This window comes from Fukomys damarensis, unplaced genomic scaffold (genome assembly GCF_012274545.1).
Source record: "Fukomys damarensis isolate Sample0158 unplaced genomic scaffold, DMR_v1.0_HiC HiC_scaffold_8, whole genome shotgun sequence".
Taxonomy (NCBI): domain Eukaryota; kingdom Metazoa; phylum Chordata; class Mammalia; order Rodentia; family Bathyergidae; genus Fukomys; species Fukomys damarensis.
The window spans coordinates 32825988-32846925 of record NW_022900920.1 but is presented as its reverse complement, the minus strand read 5'-3'; the positions used below and the strand labels follow the sequence as shown (position 1 = coordinate 32846925).

Genomic DNA, 20938 nt, shown 5'->3' with positions numbered 1-20938 from the left:
AGTGCTTGCTTTGAAGAGTGCTGTAAGTTCTCTGAATTCTTAGTGGTAATTTAAAATACTACAAAGATATTAGTATTTGGGGGAAAATGCTCAGGAAAATGTGACATTCTTCTGTTTGTTAAAAGGTTTTAGGTTTTGTTTTGGTTTTTTGGTTTTTTTGAGACAAGGTCTGGCCTTGAACTCACTATGTAGCCCAGGCTGGCCTCAAACTCATGGCAATCCAACTTCTTCAGCCTCCTGAGTGCTGGGATTACAGGGGTATGCCACCACACCTGGCTAAAAGTTTATTTTATTTTATTTTATTTTATTTTTGGTACTGGGGATAAACAGGACCATGCACTTGCAAGGCAGGAGGCAGTACCACTGAGCTAAATCCCCAGCCCTAAAAGTTTATTTTATTTTATTATTATTATTATTATTATTTTTTTAATCTTCCAGAGTTTATTGGTACTTTTTAAGTTCACAGTATAATTACATTTATCATTGGGATCTTGTACCCTTACGTGACAGATCTTGGTTCTCATTTTTCCCCCATACCCCTGCCCTCCTGTCATCCCCCTAAAAAATTATTTTAAAAGAAAATTAGGTCAAGGATTTAGCTTAGTGATTCCGCCACCTGCCTCACAAGCACAAGATCCTGAGTTCAATCCCCAGTACCAAAAAAAAAATAAATGAATGTAAATGAATGTATAAATGAATAAATAAATAAAATTAGTACAAAGATGAATATGAGTGTTGACCCAAATATATATTGTTGTGAGAGGATTTTGCTTTTTGTTTTTGTTTTGACTGTCATATCCTGATTATAGAAGTTACAGGAAAACTAGAAGATAAAATATAAAAATAAAATTTTCCAGAACCACACTATGCAGAGAAAGTTACTATTGTATATTAGTATTTTGGTATGTAATCTGTTTTCAAGAGAGAGCTTTCCTTATAAGACTGTGATCATAAATGATCCGTAAAACCTTTTCTTTATGTATTCTCAGTAAATACATTAAGGTATCATGTTCTCACATGCTTTTTAGCTGTTGCATAGTGTTCCTCACAGTGCTTTAAACATAAATGCCATAACCTCTTTATTGAAAATTTAAGAGTTATGTTGGTGGCATATGGCTATAACCCCAGCACTCTGGGAGATTTGAGGCAGGAGGATTGCAGGTTCAAACCCAGCCTGGGTAGTTTAGTGAGACCTTGTCTCAAAATGAAAAACAGAGGAGTGGGAATGTAGCTCAGCATGAAGGCCCCTAGGGATCAGTCTCTTCTACTGCAGGGGAAATTTTTTAGGTCATTTCAGATTATTTTCCTATTATAAATTATGCAGTGGAAGACATTCTTCTACATTGTGAGATCCTAGGGAAAAATAGTAGGGTGGAATTAATATACTAGAGAGTATAACATGCTTTTAATCCTTATAATACATGCTGGCAAGCTGTGCCCTAAGAATAATAAACCAAGTTGTAATGTCCTCAGAACTGCATATCACTACTTTGTTTAATCTTTGCCAATTATATCTCTTTAAAAATTTTTTATTTTTTGAGCCGGGGATTTAGCTCAGTGGTTCTGGTTCCTGCTTCGGAAGCACAGGAGCCTGAGTTTGATCCCCAGTACCAAAAAAAATAAAATAAAATAAATTTTTATTTTTCTAAATTTGCAAATTAACCTTTAAAATTAAATTATATGTAGAAATAACCACTGTGAACCCAAATTCTATCTGTGTCTTTTGTTAAATAGATGTTTGCCTCTCAACACATTGGATTTTGTTTTAGCCATGGGCAAACAATTTCCTTTGTACAATCAGAATGTACTTATTACTGTGTTCTCCCCATCATTGGGACACGTTACTGTCTCCAGCTTACTCCTCTGAGAACTGAGCAGGAGTTGATTAGACCTGTGTATCCTGCCCATCCCAGTCCCTAGAGTGTCTGCTGACCAGCCTGTGAGGTATAAAATCATCACTCTAATGCTTTACAGCCATTTAAACTTACAAACCTACACCATCTTGATACACTTAACAAACTACTTCCAAAAATGCCTGTAATCCATTCACATGTAATGGTTTTGTTTGTAGCATTAGGTGAAATTACTTCCAAAGACTTATTTTAGGTACACGTAGTAAATGATCGGGGCAATTTGATGGCAACTCTTAAAAACGCAGAAATTCCTTTTGGAAACTTTGATGGTGAGGAAAGTTTTCAGTTAAAAGATTCAGGAATTCTGTCATCATTGTCCTCTGTATGAAGATCTATCTAATTATTATATCTTTAATTGGCCTGTAGTCATGTTCCTCTAATAAGAATTGCGTGATGGATGCCTCCATCTGCTTATGCTTAAACATGAACATGTAATGCCAGCCAAACAGCCATTTAATGCTTTCCCAAACTGCTAGAAATGTGATAGCTGTACAATTTTATAATTAGAATAATGTTTAATAAGCGTATTCCAATTGTTGGTATTGGCACCCAAGTGTGTGCCTGTGTGCCTACAAAATGAAAGGCAGTTGTCTTTCCTTTCAAGTTTGTGCCTGTGGGAGACAGAGTCTGTAAAGAAAACTAACTTTTGGACGTGTGGTGCTGGGGATTAAACCCAGTGCTTTCACACTCTGACCTACATTCTCAGCCCTTTTCTTTCTTCCTTTTTTTTTTGAACCGGGGATAGAACTCAGGCCTTTGCGCTTGTGAGGCACGTGGTAGCACCACTGAGCTAAATCCCAGGCCCAGCCCTTTTCATTTTTTATTCTGAAACAGGATCTGAAGTGCCCATGCCGGTCTCAAACTTGGAATCCTTCTGCCTCAGCCTCCCAGAGTGCAGGTTATAAGTATTAATCCCCATGACCAACAACTTTAGTCATATTGTTTGTTTGTTTGTTTTATTTTTTAGACAAGGTCTCACTATGTAGTTGAGACTGATCTGGAACTCACTATGTAGCCCAAGCTGGCCTTGAACTTGTAGTGATCCTCCTGCCTCAGCCTCCCAAGTGCTGGGATTACAGGCATGCGCCACCATGTCCAGCTAACTTTGATCGTTTTTGTCTTTCTTGTGAACTTAGAACATCAGCCAAGGACTGGGGATTTAGCTCAGTGGTTCCGCTGCCTGCCTCCCAAGTGCAAGGACCTGAGTTCGATCCCCAGTACAAAAAAAAAAGGCAAAGTTACAGAACATCGGCCAAGAGAAGATTTGTAGTGTAGCCATGCTGTTTTCCATGCATCAACACCGCAGGATAGATATGGGTAGCGAAGCACTTCTGGGGGAAATCCTCCTATTTACACAGCCCAACATCTGCTTGCCACTGTTTTCCTCTGTATGTGCAACAAAATATTTTGTGAAATGTTAAGAACAAAGTTATCTATCAGTCTAAGACTTTTTTTCATTTTTGGTCAGTTGTTGCTTAGGTTTTATGGCAGTAGCTCTTCTCAAATATAGTCTGAAATTAAACTCATCCTTGAACTTAAACATAGCTCTCTCTATCTTCCCCCTTGAGATGTTCCTGCACCAATCTGTATTTCCTCCTGTCCTTTCTGCATGCCCAAAATTCTATAACCCAGCACTTTCTGTCTTAGTGTCTCTCCCCCAGTACATTTAAAGGATATTTCTTTTACTGAATAGCTTTGGAACTGCAGCAATAATAGAAACAGAATGAGAAATGGCCCTAATATAGAGATTTGGGGGGTCTGAATCACAGAGTTTGAGATGCTATCCATAGAACATCCCCTAGTGCTGAAATCCATATAGATAAATGGGAATTGTTTTCTGGACTCCTTTTTATTTTTAATGTCTTGGGGGTTTACTGGTTGTTAGCTTGAACTTCCTCATCTAAAGGAAAATGGAAAATACTGTTCATTTCTGTAACCTTATGGAAAAATCATTGACAGTCATTTTACCCAAGCCTCTGTTTGAAAAAGAAACTGGACCACACTGGAGACCAGTGATGTACCTTCCTAGCAGAACAAGTGCTGTTGTGTTTTAAAGGACCTTTGTTTAAAAATATCCCTCACCATCCACTCTGTCCTCTCCTCCCCCAGCTCGGGGTTTGGATCACATTGCTGAGAACATTCTGTCATACTTGGATGCCCAGTCACTGTGTGCTGCTGAACTCGTGTGCAAAGAGTGGTACCGAGTGACATCGTATGGCATGTTATGGAAGAAGCTCATTGAGAGAATGGTCAGGACAGATTCTCTGTGGAGAGGCCTGGCAGAACGAAGAGGGTGGTAAGCACTTTTAACTTTCTCCTATTACAGAACTTCCAGACCGGGCCATTTAGCATCATGAGAAGACTTGGGAATCAGACCACTTATCACTTAACATAGTGGGTTTGCTGATCTATAGCTATAAGTGTAAAAGAAAATAGTTGTTTGTATACTCAGCAGTTACTCTTCTGACCAGTCACTCATCAAATTATGATATAATGGAAAACTGACCACCATCCTGTTTGAAGTATTCTGTTCTCTGGGCAGAAATCGGTATTCTGCAAAAGAGCTGGTAGGCAATTTATTTTGCAAGTAGATGACTTTGAATCATATAGAAACCCTCAGATCCAATTTTACCCTAAGATAATGATAGGACAAATGATTATTTTCTCCTCCAGATATATTCTTGGTTTGAGCCCATGCTTCTGTGTTTTATCACCTTTATAATCCAAATTTTTTTTATGCCCAACTAGAATAAGAACTATAGCTATCAGAAAAAGTGAAATTTAGTATAAAACTTTTTTTCTTAAATTTTCTTACTTAATTCTGAATTCCCCTGTTACCAGGTAGTCAGCAATCTAAAAAATATTACCAATTTTACTGTTCTCAACAATGGCATTATTTTATGAAAATTTCTAGATGTTGTCTATCTTTACAAAATTTTCTCAGCACATGTCTCTAAAATGTCATTATTAAAAAATCAGGTAGGAAAAAAATCAGGTATGACTAGTTCATAAATAAAGGTTCATGAATATTAAACATAGTATTTTAATTGTTAGAAAAGATAATAGACATGCTCAATGATGTGTCTCAAAACAGATTTTCTCAGTTGTTTATATAAAGAAAACAGTGAAGAATGGAGAAAAGAAAGAATTTTAAAAATAAAAAAGAATAGAGAAAAAACAAATACGTGGATTAACTTTCCTTAGAATTTTCATTAAAATATAATGCCCTTTTTATATCTTTGAAATTTATTAACACATTATTTTACACAAATATGTACTAAAAATTAAAAAGACAAGAAAATGTTAGCATATAATACGTAGAGTGGCTGCTAAGTTTACACCAAGTATTTAAGAGAATTTGGTCATTCTACCAGGAAGACTAAATTTTTTTTCCTCAGATTCAGTAAAGGAACGAAACACCAGCAATTCTTTGGCTGCATAATAATTATATTTAAAGTGATATTTCTTCCCAAATATGTTTTTCTTACTTTTCCTTATTTCATTATGTAGAAAAATAATTTTTCTTTCATAACTGATGTCATACTTTGGAAAGAAACTCTTATAGTGTAACAAAGCAAATAGGTTTAGTGTTTTATGACATTTAGAGTCCATCATTTTGCTAAGAATGCCAAGACCAGCTTTAGAAATAGAGCAGGCAGTTGCTTACATGGGAAAATTTTAGGGCAAAGATTTCTCTGTCCCTCAGGAAAAAGAAAAGAAACTCTTCTCCAAATAACTCCTGATCTCACATTTTGGTTGAAGAGACTCACTCCCTTATCTGTATGGTTTAGTTCCCTGTTAAAGTACATTTTGTTCCCATTTGGACCATAAATGACAGTAAACCTTCATCAGACAGTGGGAGTTGAATAAACTATTTTTTGAAGGAAAAGAGAACAAGAAATGGGCAGTTCTTACAGATGGATATTAAAATGCCAAAGGTAAAAATAGGTTCCACAGTTTTGTTTAGGGTTGGCACTAAGCAGCAGCAAGACCTTCCATGCTAGCTACAGAAATAGTAGACAAACTTGTGGAAAAGCTGGCTTGCAGGGCATTTCAGAGGATACACAAAGGTACAGCGGAGAAGTGTGAAGGTGCAGCCACCACTGATTGCCGCTCTTTCCCTGTCTCTTCAGCTCTGTAGGTCACTTTCAGGCTTCTCACTGCACTCCCTTGTCTTTGGCCACACTTAGCCTCTGAACTGGTGATCACCCCATGAAATTACCGATCACCTGCCCACCTCCTGTCTCCTCCCTCCAGCATCTCTCTGTATAAGTTGTACTCCCTTCAAAAAGTACTAATTCAGACTAGTTTCTCATTCTCCTCTTTTGAAATTATCTTACCAAGTCTACTGTCTGAAGTTTTACGTCACATCTTTATCCATATGTTGTCTTTGAAAGTGTTTCTCATTTTTAACCAAAAGTAAACAAGTGAATACAGTTTCCCAGTAGAGCTTTGAGTCTCTTGAGATTTAATTTCCACTTTGCTGTTTTATTTTACATCTAGATGGATTTGACAGTCTGCTCTGGAACATGAACTCTGCTTTTTTTCTCTTGAACTGAATGTGCTCACTCTCTCTGCTCAATAATGGCAATTCTTAAAAGTATGATAAAAGACCACTTGGGAAAAGTCCGTTTTCTTAATCAGCAGATCCCATTTATGGTAACACTCTGAATTTAATACTGCACATTTATCATGTCCTCCACACCGTCACAGGTGCTGGACATTCATGCAGAATCAGTCCCTGTGGTCAGAGAGCTTCCGTCATAATAACTGTGACTCAGAACATATGGAAAGGCCAGTTCTTAAAGCACTCATATTCCTTTTTGTAGTGTCTTTGAGTCGAAGGAATTTGGATACCTATGTTAAAGCTGGTGGGGTAAAAATAGGATCAGAAGTTTATATGAGTTCTCTTTCCCAAGGACGTGGCAAGAGTATTATGTGCTCCCTTTAAAGAAAACCCTGCAGTGCCTATGTATGACTGCCAGAGACTAGAAAGAAGACAGATTCAGGAACCGTGGGCACTGAGAAACAAAGCAACTAAATATGGGCCCTGGAGTCACACCGAAAATTTTCTCATTCAGAATCTTATTTGCCTGCAAAGTTTTTACAGAATAAGATTATTCAGAGAAGTGTACCTTTACTCCATAATTGTCTCCTAATATATCTTGTTTGTCTCCCCTTCCCACCATGTTGGGGATTAAACCCAAGGCCTTAAACATGTTAGGCAAGTGCTGTACAACTGAGCTACCCCTCACCACCACCCACTTTTTATTTTGAAACAGGGTCTCACTAAATTTCCCACATTGGTCTTGAACTTGGGATCCTCCTGCCTCAGCCTCCCAAGTTACAGGGATCAAGCACTGTCACAACCAGCTCAACTGCCTTCTTCTTTTCGCTATTATGTCCTATTAGTCTGCTTTTAAAATAGTTTTTTAAATTTTCTTTTCTGATTAACACAAAAGTTAGAGCCACCTACCTTCTTGATAGGAAATTTTCTCAACTAATTTTCAAGGTGTAGGATAGGAAGAGGGCACGGAGAAGCGCTCCAGGAGCATGGAGCAATTAATTATATTGTAATGGAGCTGCAGACGGAGGAGTGGCTGGCTGGCCCAGAGGAAGCATCACTCCTCTGGTGCTAGGCTGACACTTGGAGCTCTTTCTGCCCGTCTCCACCCTGCATGGCGCATTGCCAGTGATGGCTGCAGTTAGAACGCCCACAGCGGGTTTACTGGCTTCCACACCGTGTTCGGTGAGTTCTTAACTTCAGGACAAGGAATTAAATTTTTTAGCCAGCAGGAAGTGATTGCCATTTACTGATTTTTTTTTTTTTAAAGCAAAGATCTGACTTGGAATATGAGTATTCCAGAGATGTGCTGTCATAGGAAAGAGCTATTAACAAATGCTGCTCCCTGGAATCGGGAAGGCAGTAAATGCATGTGTGTGGAGGCATAGCCAGGAACGCACCTGTGAAAGTCACCTCCGTGACTTAGATGTGACAGCACAGCGCTCTTAGGCTTTTCTTCCCATCTTTCTCCCTTCCTGCTCACTGTTGGACACTCTTGTGGTCCTCGGTTTTCTGTTGAAATGAGCTGTATGTCCAGTTTAGGCACAGCCATGCTGTTTGCCCAAAGCCTGGGTGCCTGGGCAGCCAACACACCTCACCCCACGGAACAAAGATCTGGACTGGTGATGTCCATGGGGGAGGCATTGGTGCTGCTGTGCTTGGCTCCTCTGACACTGGCACAGCTTGACTCAAGGAAAAACAAAGACATCAAGGTCCTGTACTAGGTCAGAAGTAATAGCTACCATTAACTAGCAAAGTTTTCAAAAGATAAGGTCAGTGAATCTGTACAGAAGCCTAGCAGACCAGTAGATGAATTCTGATTAAACATGCTCTTTTGACATAGCATCTCAGAAAGCTTGGAAGTCTGATGTTTGGCAGTAGAAATAATCATGTTTTACCCAAAAACAAGCCAACGTCAAGTTCCTTAACACACAGAAAGTTACTGCTTAACATGGAACTCCTGAAATCGGGCTCATTGTCACACCTGTCCAGGTTTGTCATGGAGAGCACATGGACTGGTAACTGTGAAACACTTTAAAGAAATATGTAGCCCCTTATAACTGTATACTGTGGTTTTCATTGGGAAATATTTGTTTTTTTAGGGGACAGTATTTATTCAAAAACAAACCTCCTGATGGCAATGCTCCTCCCAACTCTTTTTATAGAGCACTTTATCCTAAAATTATACAAGACATTGAGGTAAGAATCTCTGTATTGGGGGGTATTTGCCAAAGACAGAATGATTAGCATTCTTCATTTTCACTATTATTATAGCAAATCCATTAAGGTTTATAGATGTGGGTTAAAAATATCTTTACAAACGAATAGGGTGGGTAAAATAATAGTAAATTGCCAAGCAAATTTTGTAAAGCTTTAAAAAATTGGATACTTATAAGCAGAGAGAGCAAAAGAGAGATTGACTTTCTTACAATAGTTGTGAAACCTTTGAATTTGTGCTCCTAAACTGACTGTGGAGCACTATTTATGCTCCTAAACTAAATATGTCTTCTGAAATGAGCCTCCATGGAAGTTCAGTGGCCACATTTGTGGTAAGAGCATGGAGCACACCACCTTTCTCCGTGCATATTTTTAGTTTTCTTGAAGTTGTGTGTGTCCCATAGATTACTGCATTGATCTGTTGGTTACCATCAATGTAAGAGGTTCAGGTCCATTCCTGATTACCTGCCTCTTCTCAGACCATAGAATCTAATTGGAGATGTGGAAGGCATAGCTTACAGAGAATCCACTGCAGAAGTGAAACAAGCAAAGGAGTTTACTGTTTACAGTACGATGACCAGAAAATTGTAAGCGGCCTTCGAGACAACACAATCAAGGTAAGTTCTCTTCATTTGAGAGAGAATAGCTAAGGGAGCAAGGGTACCCACATTCCTAAAGCAGTTTGCATCATAAACTCTTAAGTATAGCCAGTCATGGTGGCACACACCTGTCATCCCAGCACTCGGGAAGCTGAGGCAGGAGGATCACCATGAGTTTGATTCCAGCCTGGGCTACATAGTGAGTTCAGGGCCAGCTTGAACTGCAAAAGGAGACCCTGCCTCAAAAAGCCAAAGAAAGAGAAACAAAAACAAAACACCTGAGCATTACTTGTAGGAAGCGAAAATTTTAGATTGGTTCCAGTTCCAAAGCCAAATCATTTCTTTAGAGGACTGACATCTCCCCCTCCCCATGTAAGCATACAAATTAAGTCTCAGGGGTAACTTTCCTTTTTGAAGTACACTGAGGGGCTGTAATTCCTTCCATTGGTCTACATTTAACATTTAGCTATGCTTGAGTACATTACAGGAGCTCACACACTGTGTGGTTATATTCCTAGGGGAAGGGAACAATTTTTTTATATAATTATAGCCTGCCCCTGTTCCTTAATGAAAAGAATAAAGTTTACATTAGAATGGAAGCCACATTGATAGGTGCTTAACCATCCCGAAGAAGAGAATAAATAATTTTTATTAGAATGGAAGCCACATTGATAGGTGCTTAACCATCCCGAAGAAGAGAATGCATTTCTAGCTGTTCTAGGCTTTGATTGAGTGGTCAGACACAATAGAGCCCACGAGTCTCCACATTCCCCATTATCACAGTGGTCAAAAGGATCTTATTTGCCATCCTAGATCTGGGATAAAAGCACATTGGAATGCAAACGAATTCTCACAGGCCACACAGGTTCTGTCCTGTGTCTCCAGTATGACGAGAGGGTCATCGTAACTGGATCATCGGATTCCACAGTTAGGTAGGCAACTTCAGAAGCTCTTTTGAACTCTGTAGCAACTGATCTCTCTGTTCTTTGTCACAGATATTAATTTTGTACATATCTACATGAATGCAGGTCTGAAACTAAGGAAGAAAAAAATATCAGTTCCCATCACTGTGTCAATTTAGAACCTAAAACTTGATTTAGGAATGATTGGATTAAGTTGTAATTTTTTTTTCACAATAAGAAACTATGCATTCTTTTTTAATTTAGAGAATCTTCCCTCCATGTCGAAACTTACCTTTACGTAAACCTTGCATTCCTAACACATTTCTCAAGAGAGAGGGAGTAAGATGAAGAGAATGAAGCCTCCCTTTTCCAGTAGTTAAACTGTGGCACAGGCAAGCATTACCTCTTTAAAATTCATACAGGTGAGCAATGCTGTGCTCTCCTGCTGCCAGCCCCTCCCCTGCTGTCCCTGCAGTTCTTAACCATGAGCTTCACTCAGGGAAGGGACTTCTGTTTCCAGAGGCAGTAGTGATTTGATGACACAGGCATTATGCTGCTGGAGTCCAATGTAACTTGAGTTCTGGGTACCAGCAGCACTGCTGGAAACCACTGTTAGGAATTTTGCCTTCAGCTAAAGGATTTAGCAAAGATAATGCATCAAAAGTAACTTTTTAAAAAGCTACAAAAAGCAGTTAACTGTGTTGTTAAATTCTCTGAAGTTAAATGTTTGCCATTGGAAATTATCCTCTGTGAATAGAAACTGCTGCTCCTGGTTATTGTCTTTTGACTTCAAGCCATAGCAAACCCAGTCCTTCCACTTGTCAACATTTAACATTTATTGGTGCTTGTAGACCTTGCAGGAGCTCAGACACTGTGCGTGGTTGTATCATTCATAAGGGAAGGACAAAATGTGTTATTTTTTTGGTTTTGGTTTTGGTTTTGTTTTTTTTGTTTGTTTTGTTTTGTTTTTCAGTACTGGAGATTGAACTTATGCGTGGTAGGCAAGTGCTATACCACTGAGCTGTACCCACAGCTCAGAAAATTACTTTTTTTTTAAAGAAGGCCAAATTGTAAAAAGAAATAAAATGTTATTAAAGCCACATTCATTATACAAAAAGAGTAACCAAAGTGACAACAGAAAGTCCTTAAGCTATCCAAGGGTTTCATGCTCTGCCTTGAAGCCAATATTTACAGTGGGAAGGCCACTGTTGGCCTCCACCCCTGTGACACAGAAATGTGGGCTTATATTTAGTCTGGGTAATCTTGGCTCTTGAGCTATGTGGTAGACCTGTAATCCTGGGTAATCAAGTTCACATCTACATTACTAAATCTGTCAGAAATATCTTGGCCCTTGTTGGTTCTAGTTCCTGAGGGTGGTTAATGGGTAGACACCAGTGCTGTTGTTACTAATCAGACTCCTCATTTAAAATATATCTCCTTAACAGTGTCAGATTGACACCATTTATAATAATCTCGAACACTGGGCCAAATGATCAGGCACTGGTGGCTGCCACCTTATCTTTGTCCTTCACAACTTGCCCAGATTTCAATTTTTAAGGGTACCACCTGGCACCCCATCCCTATCTTTCTACCATTCTCCCCGTTTTTTCCTTTGTCTATCTTCTTTTACCCTGTGGGCCAGCATTGCTCTCCATAGTGCTGCAAAAGAAGATCAGAGTATAATACATCCTGTGCACCTATGGGAGGTGGGTGGGGAGCATTACATTCAAATACAAGTGGCTTGTTGTAGCTTCAGTGCCGTCTAACTCTCAGATGTTCCCTTACAGAGTATGGGATGTGAATACAGGTGAAATGCTGAACACATTGATTCACCATTGCGAAGCAGTTTTACACCTACGTTTCAATAATGGCATGATGGTGACCTGCTCCAAAGACCGTTCCATTGCTGTATGGGACATGGCCTCCCCAACTGACATCACCCTCCGAAGGGTGCTAGTCGGACACAGAGCTGCTGTCAACGTCGTAGACTTTGATGACAAGTACATTGTTTCTGCATCTGGGGATAGAACTATAAAGGTAGTAGGGCATTTTTCAGTAAGTCCCCCATTTAGAGTTCATGTGATGTAGTGATGTAGTGGTCACTGATACTTTATTTCCATAAATAATGGTGGTGGGCTGGAGATACAACTCGGCGGTAACTTGCTTGGCACGCGTAAGGCCCTAGATTCAACCCCCAGCACCACAAAATAATAATGGTGAACATGAAAAGGGCAGGGATAAATCTAAGTTGAAGAAAACGTTATCTATAAGACCAGATAGACCTCATAGATTAGTTTGAAGAATAACCCTCTGATCTCAGCCAGCTTCTAATTAACCCAGTATTACCATGAATTAAGTGAAATTTGTTTGCTTTGGTCTATATGTTTGAGAAATGGACATCTCCTTAATGGTTCAGTCCTGTTTTCTGCTTCCTTATGACTCCATTTGCCATACATTTTACCAGCAAAAGCACCACATCACTACTCAATGTCATTTTACATCTTAGGTATGGAACACAAGTACTTGTGAATTTGTAAGGACCCTGAATGGACACAAACGAGGCATCGCCTGTTTGCAGTACAGAGACAGGCTGGTGGTGAGTGGCTCATCTGACAACACAATCAGGTGAGCAGCGGGCATCCCTTCTGAGCATTAACCAGTATTCTGCTGCTCACTGTTTGGACACAGATCAGTCACTTTATGATCAAGTATTTTTCCTTTCTCTAGCTTCTTACAGATCAGAAAAGAGGCAGAGAGGCAGCACAGCAAAGCCTTTTGTTTATGTGTTTCCTCCCTGTAATAGTTTTATCACCAGGTGGACCTAGTCTGGAGGTACTAGTCAGTAAGCAAGAAAGACAAATGGGGGCCGGGGATTTGGCTCAGTGGTTCTGCTGCCTGCCTCACAAGTGCAAGGTCTCGAGTTCGATCCCCGGTACCAAAAAAAAAAAAAAAAGACAAATGGATGATGGTCAAAAGCCACTCTTTTTGGAGTTGCCCACAGTTGAAAAGTGCTAATAAGTAGCTAATAAATGGTGTTAATAAATAGCCGATTTTGTCAGTGTTGTTGAAAAAATAATTTGTTTCCTTACTAAAAAGCATCTGCTTTTGTCTTAGCATTACATAATTGGCCAGAGTGTTACTTGTATAAAGATTCTGTGTGTTACAGTACTTTTTTGTGTTTTCCCCCTTCACAAAAGTGAATGATACAGGGCCAGGGATTTAGCTCAGTGGTTCTGCCACCTGCCTCACATGCGCAAGGTCCTGAGTTCGATCGCTGGTACCCAAAAAAAAAAAAAAAAAAAAAAAAAAAAAAAATATGAGTAGAATTTGGAAGACTTACTCATCCTCTCCCTTCAGTAATTACTGAGAGGAAGAAGAGACTATTTAAAGAAGTCAAGCTAAGAGTAAAAGCAAAACAGCTATTGTTATATCCAAAGAAAATTACCATGAATCACTTAGATTGGTCTGAAAGCAGGCTGCTTTTTAAATTATTACACAGAACTTCTTGAAAACTAGCTTTGTATTTCCATGATATGGAAGAAGACCAACCTGGTGTGAGTGAAATCAGAGTCCTCAGACCCAGAGGCGGAGGTGTTGTAGGAGGGTGCTGACACTGGGCCCCGTTCCTACCAGTGATTTCAAGAAGCACTGCTCTCCACTCTCCAGTGCTGGTCACTTCCTCCCCAGAAACTGTGTGCACTGAGTTAGTCCCTTTCTGCTTGCAGGAACCTGGTTATAGAATTACATAAAAGATTGTGCTTTAAAAATGCAGACTACGTATGAACTTAAATCATACACTCTTGTGCCTAAGTTATATGACAGAAAGAAAATACATTACATTGAAGACTGTACACTTTTGTATGAGTGGCAATTCATTTTATTTTTGTGGGTTTTTAAAAGATGTGAAGTATATTATTGTAACACATCAAGCTTAGTAAAGAATACATGAAAATTCATATGACTCAATTTTCTCTTCTAGATTATGGGACATAGAATGTGGTGCATGTTTACGAGTGTTAGAAGGCCATGAGGAACTAGTGCGATGCATCCGATTTGATAACAAGAGGATAGTCAGCGGGGCCTATGATGGGTGAGTTTGCTAATAAGGTTAAGAAACAAGTACAAGAACTGGGTGTAGAGGTACTGCTCAGTGGTACAATACATGTCTTGCATGTATAAAGCCCTGGGTTCAATCATACACCACCTGCGTGCATGTGCACACACACACACACACACACACACACACACACACACCAGTGTCTACACTTCTTCCTGGTTTACAACCATTTCTTATTTCTAAAAACTAACAAATTTCACAAAAACTATCTAATACAATATTTCTTTATGTACCTCTTCTCTGTTTATTCTTTTGTAAAATATTTTCCCAGTCATTTTATTATATTTTTTGCATGTGAATGTCATTATTATTTTAGTTCCTTGCTTGTGATTTTGTCTGTTCTGTAAGACAAAGAACCAGACAAACCCAATCTATCAGGATATGCATACAACATGGTGACTTACTAATAAATTGGATACATTGGAGGGCAGTATCTTTGAGGCTTAGTGTGTGGTAGGGTCTAGAATTTTGATTTCTTTGATTTTGATATCTGAGAGATTCCTGAAAGTTCAGCTCTCTTGTCATCACTTGTAGCATTCCATCTATAATGAATTCAGTAGTCTTTATTTTCCTCAGTCTAATTTCCAGAAGATTTAGAATCAATTTGTGTTGTGAATGGATCACAAGTCCAACAACACTAGGTCCCAGGCAAGCTTATACAAAAATGTTTTCACTTCTTCTTTTTTTTTTTTTTTCTTGTCCGGGTACCTTATTTGTGGTGGAAATAGGGGAAATGGAAAGCTACCGTTCAAATTCTAGCAGCTTTTTAAATTCTAGAAACCAGGGTCAGGGATTTAGCTCAGTGATTCTGCCACCTGCCTTGTAGGCTCAAGGACCCTCGTTCGATCCCCAGTACCAAAAACAAATAAATAAATTCTAGAAACCAAGAACATTAACTTAGCTCCTGAGCTGACTGTTAGCAACACATTAAAACCAATTCAAGCAGCAGGAAGTGTGCCCAGCTTAGGCTTAGCCTCTGCTTAGGGTTAGCCTTGGAGAACTCTCTGGGCTGTGTGACATGTTCTAGACAGGCCAATGCTTTATTTTCTGGCTTTGATCTGTCTCTACTTTTTGGGGGTTTTATCTTTATATAATTGAGGAAATGTAGTCTAGATAGTGGTGCCTCAGTTCACGAACTGAATTCTTTCCACATTTCTGGTCACAAACTGAATTGGACTAGAACCAAATTAAATTTCATCATAAGGTCAACATTGAACCTAACCAGTGAATTTGATTCGGTTCTCATCCAATTCAGTTGTGATCAGAATCATGGAAAGAATTAAGTTTGTGAACTTAAGTACCACTGTAATTGATTTTCAGAAGGGCTTAACTTTTCTAAACTTAAATCAAAATGTGAAGGTTTGCTTGTGTAAAGCCCACAGCTCTTAAATGGATCCCAGACCTCTGTTGCTTGAGATATGGGCCATTCTTAGCCTAGAAAGAGGATGACTGAGAGCTGAGTAATCTCTATCATTAAGAGTTCTCATGGCCAGACACGACAGGGCACACCTGTAATCCCAGCCACTCAGGAGGCTGCAATGAAAGATTGCAAGTGTGAAGCCAGCCTGGGCAACTTAGTGAGACCCTGTCTCAAACAAACAAACAAAACCAGCTGTAACCCAGTGGTAGTGTTTGCACAAATGCAATGGGTTTAATCTCTAGCACTGTGGAAAAAAAAAAAAAGCAACGGAGTCTGGTGTACAAGATCTCCATTTGGCTCCAAAGTATGCTATACCTTTACCATTAGCTGTCTTCAGTTTGGTTAAAGCTAACCTGTTTCTCATTTTTAGGTTAATCATGTACATTTTCCCCCTGCTGATACCAATAACCCCTACCCAAGAATGAATACAGGGACCAGTTTTCCAAAACAAGATATATTCCTGTGAACTGGATTCATAATATAAACTCTACTCACCATTCATATGTATTTATTTTAGTTGTTGCTGTTCTTCCATGTATTTTCTTAACTGCTTTTGACTGAGATTTTGGTCCCCTTTTTTGATCTTTAGAAAAATCAAAGTGTGGGATCTTTTGGCTGCTTTGGACCCCCGTGCTCCTGCAGGGACTCTCTGCCTGCGGACCCTTGTGGTAAGAGCCTTGTGGTTAGGGGGTTAGGAGGACAGTAGATTAAATGTTGATGTGCTGTGAATGTAGATCTGGGTCAGATAGAGTCTCACCAAACCTGTTAAGTGAAAAGGCAGCCAGTGCATGACAATAAAGTATGTCTGTACAGTGCCTTTCATCCGAAAGTGCTTTAGAGACTACATGGAGAGGAATGTGGCAGCTGTTCAGCAGCTGCACAGCACCTCTACAACAGTGTAGTACAGGAAGTGAATAAGAATTGTGTGGCCACCAGAAGTCGCAGGGGGTACTAAGGGAAAAGGAATATAATTACTCAAATTGGAACTTGTCCAGAATCTGAGGACATGCACACCTGTGCCTGTAGAAAGTGCTCTGGGAGTCCTGAGAACCTCGTGGCCAGCCCCTTAGTTCTGTGCCTGAGCAGCTGGATCAGATCTGATGCTCCCTGTGTGTGCCTCTGTGTGACATCAAGTCATGTGGGGAAGGAGTCTAAAGGCACACTGTGAGCAGCAGAGCACTTGCCACTTGCCTAGCAGGCTCAAGGCCTGGGGCCCTGGGTTAAATCCCCTTCGCCACAAAACGTAGGGAAGAGGGACAGCACTTCCACGAGCAATAAATCCTTCCCTGTCATGCTAGCCAGAAGCGCAGATCAGCAACTCCTGCTTCACTTGGAAGATGAGGTAAGCCCCAAGGTGGCAGGACCTTCTGCACAACTCAGGGAAAGACAAGAGCGAGCATTCAAGACTTAGTGTTCTGAATCCTGGCTCTTAGCACTTCAGTGTTCTTAGTACTTCAGAATTGTATGGGTTTGAAGCATATTCTCTCAGAAGTGCACTACTTTCTGTGTATTTCACATGTCCTTTAAAATGTGTCCTGTCATTCATTTATACTTAATCCAACAAGTCCACTGTGTAGAGTTGTGATTTGCATACAGGAAACCTGACCCTTTTTCAGTGTGCTGCTGTGAGCTTGCACTTGTGTAACTGTTACTGCAGTCAGGATACAGAACATTTCTGTCATCCCCAGTTTCGTTGGGCTTCTTCGTAGCCTTCCCTACCTCCTAGCAACTGTTAGCAACCATTCGTCTGATTTCTGTCACTGTAGTTGTGCTCTTGTGAATGTCCTATAAATCAGACCGTATGTATCCTTTGTTGGAGATTTATCCACATTCCTGTATGAGTACTTTGCTCCTTTTTATCCCTGAGTAGTATTCCAGTGAGGGGGTAAACCAATTTGTTTATTTGTTCACTGTTTTGAGGACATTTGGGAAGTTTCCAGTTCTTGTTGTTTCTGAGTAAAGCCACTGAAAATTTTTCTCTACAGGTTTCTGTGCCCGTACTGTTTTCCTTGCTCTTGGGTAAATATCTAGAAGTACGATTTCTGGATCCAGTGGTAAATGTGTGCTTAAATTTGAAAGAAACTACCAAGCTGCTTCCCAAAGTGGCAGTTTGGATTTTTCAAAGGCAAAGCATTTTGCATTTTTACTAACTGTATGGGAGTTCTCTTTTTCTCCAAGTCTTTGCCAGCACTTGGTATTGTCAGTATTTGAACACATTACAGCCATTTGAGTGAATGTGCTGTTTGCATTTCTGTGATAACTAATGATGTCGAAAACCTTTTCATATGCTTATCTTTTGAGAAATATCTGTTCAGACCTTGCAACCTGTTTGTCTGTTTTGCTGTACTGGGCATTGAAGCCAGGGCCTTTGCCCTGAGCTGCACTTCCACCTGCTTGGATCCTCCTGTCTCAGCCTCCCAGAGTGCTACGATTTTAAATATGTGCTACCACACCCAGTTCATTAAGTTGGCTTTTAAAAGCTGATTTTTGAAGTAAAATTAGCGGTAAAGTAGACATATTGAAAGTAACAAAGCAATAAACTTTGACAAAGTGCGTCAGTGAAGCTGTGCATGATAATGTTCTCACCCCTTGGCAATTCCTTCTTCCCATCTCACCTGCTTCCATGCCCCCCTCTCTAGCTAGCCCCTCATCTGCTTCCATCAACACTGATTAGTTTGCTTTTATTTTGTTTGTAGTGGGGATCATTCTCAGGACCATGTGCTTGCAAGGCAGGTGGTGGCACCACTGAGCTACATCCCCGGCCCAGTTTGCATTTTCTATACTGTACAGTATGTCCTCTTTGTTCCTCTTTTCACTAACAATAAGTTATTTTGATATTCACTCTGATTTTGATGTCTAGTAATAGTTCCCTTTTTAAAATTTGATGAATAGGCAGGGTGTTTTGGCACATGCCTGGAATCCCAGCACTCTGGGAGGCTGAGGCAGGAAGATCCCAAGTTTGAGCCCAGTCTGGCTAACTTAGAAAGTTAGCAAAGACTGTCTCGATTTTTTTTTTTTTTTAAAGGGCTAGAGGTGTAACGTGGTGCAGAGACCCTGGGTTCAACCCCAGTACCTCTAATAATAATAATGATGATGATGATAATAATAATCTATAAACATTTATAGACAAGTTTTCATTTTTTTAAATCTATTCTGACCATCTCTGTGTTAATGGACGTGTATAATACATTTATCTTTAATATAATTTTCATATGATTTTTAATCATGTTGCTACTTTCTACGTTTGCTCTTTTGAAGGATTACTTTTGAGAATGTTGTTTTACCTCAGTCTTTGAGTTATTATTGCATCCATGCAGCAGTCTCAGGTGGTGAGCTAGAGCACATGACCCTCTTTATTAAGGTGTGCTACCAGATGACCTTGTAATACTTCGTATGGAATGAAGAAACTTGAGACACTATTTCCATTGCTTCCCTCCTGCAGGATGTGTAACATTGGCATAGACTTTATTTCTGCGTGTGTTCATTTAAACAGGGTTGGGACACAGCTCAGTGGTAGAGCACAGCCCTGGCAATGGAGGTGTTGCGTTGGAGCCAGCCAACTATGGTCTGAAATGGTTGAAACCATCAAATAGAATAAATCCTTCCCTTTGAATTGTGTGTAACAAGTTTTCACCACTGGTCATAGTGACGCGAAGCCGGTTAGCATAAGGCTTTAGCACGTTAATACACTGTGTTAACCCTGGACTGGAGCACGCTGGAGGGCCTGTACTGATCTCGGACAGTGGCCTGCAGAGCAGAGACTGTCACCAGGGCATGATGACAGGGCCAGCTCACCAAGAAGACAGGACCGTCCTTGATGTGTGTATACCTAGCAGCGTCAAAAAGTATCACAGTACTGCCAGGAGAAATAGAGAACCCACTCTTCTTTAATAGTTGGAGACTCCTGCGCCCCATTGATAAGGGCAGATCCAGAGGCAGCAGAATCAGTAAGAAAAGCGGAACTCAGCAGCCCCCTCCATGGGCTGTAATCAGCACCTTTAGAACACTTCATCCAGCAGTAGCAGATGTACATTCTTCTCAAACCACCGTGGATGGTTCACCAAGATACACGGCAGTCAGGGCCGTAGAATCTACCCTAACAGATGTGAAAGAATAGAAACGAGCTGGGATATGTGCTGCAGAAGCATGGCAGTCCATGGAATTCCAGCTATTATGGAGGGTTAAAGGAAGTTTGAGGCCGGCCTAGGCAATTTTCTTTTTTTGGGGCTGGGTCTCACTGTGTATTTCAGGCTGGTCTTGAACTTGTGGTGATCCTCCTGCCTCGGCTTCCCAAGTGCTGGGATTACAGAGGTGCACCACCACACCTGACCAGCCTAAGCCATTTAACAAGACCCTGTCACAATTAAAAACAAGACCTGGGCATATAGCTCTGTGGTAGAGCACTTACCTAGCTTGCATGAGGCCTAAATGCAATCCTCAGTACTTGGGGTGGGGTGGGGAGGGGATAAGGAATCATACAAGCTGAGTGTAGGGGCACACGCTTCTAGTCCCAACCTTTCAAGAGGCTAAGGCAGGAGGATCACTTGAGCTCACGAATTTGAGACTAGCCTGGGCAACATAGTGAAACTTCATGGAAAAAACGAATCATAAATCATGCATACACTATATCCTCTCAGACCACAGTGCAGTTAAACTAGGGACCAATAACAGAAAGGTAGCTGAAAAATTTTGACACACTTTTTGTCAGGCATGGTGGCACATACCTGTAATCCCAGCTACTTGGGAAGCTGAGGCAGGAGGATCACTATGAGTTCAAGGCCAGTCTGAGCTACATAGGAAGTTCTTGTCTCAATAAAGAAAGAATGGGGGCTCGGGGTTTTGCCCAGTGAGGAGGTCCTGGGTTCAATTCCTAGAGCCCAGTAAATTAAACGGATGAATGAGTAAATGGGCTGGGGTGTTTCTCTGTGATAGAGCATCCAGAGAGCTTGTACACGACCCTGGGTTTAATCCTCAGCATCGCCAATTAATTAAGTTTTAAAATGCTCAGTGCTGTTTTATATTGGTTGCCACACAACCACATGTTAAATAGGACTAAATAGGAGCTTAAGGCAGGAGGATCACTGTGAGTTTGAGGCCAGCCTGAGCTACATAGTGAGATGCTGTTTCAAACAAAAACTTTCAAGGCTTGAGGATTTGGCTCAGTGGTTCTGCAGCCTGCGAGTTCGATCCCCAGTCCAAAAAAAAA

The 20938-nt window shown here is 40.3% G+C and overlaps 1 protein-coding gene across 8 annotated transcripts in view; it reads left to right on the top strand.

Moving 5' to 3' along the window:
* Btrc (beta-transducin repeat containing E3 ubiquitin protein ligase) overlaps positions 1 to 20938 on the top strand; it is a 184102-nt gene that overhangs the window by 152859 nt on the left and 10305 nt on the right. For all 8 annotated transcript variants that reach the window (XR_004516321.1, XM_010626389.3, XM_010626387.3 and 5 more), the window contains 8 exons: positions 4023 to 4209; positions 8580 to 8676; positions 9174 to 9311; positions 10107 to 10225; positions 11983 to 12232; positions 12702 to 12820; positions 14175 to 14285; positions 16322 to 16400. Coding sequence is in view for 7 of the 8 variants with exons in the window: in XM_010626389.3 (XP_010624691.1) it covers positions 4023 to 4209; positions 8580 to 8676; positions 9174 to 9311; positions 10107 to 10225; positions 11983 to 12232; positions 12702 to 12820; positions 14175 to 14285; positions 16322 to 16400 (1100 nt within the window). In the remaining variant the exon portion in view is untranslated. The remainder of the gene's footprint in view (positions 1 to 4022; positions 4210 to 8579; positions 8677 to 9173; positions 9312 to 10106; positions 10226 to 11982; positions 12233 to 12701; positions 12821 to 14174; positions 14286 to 16321; positions 16401 to 20938) is intronic.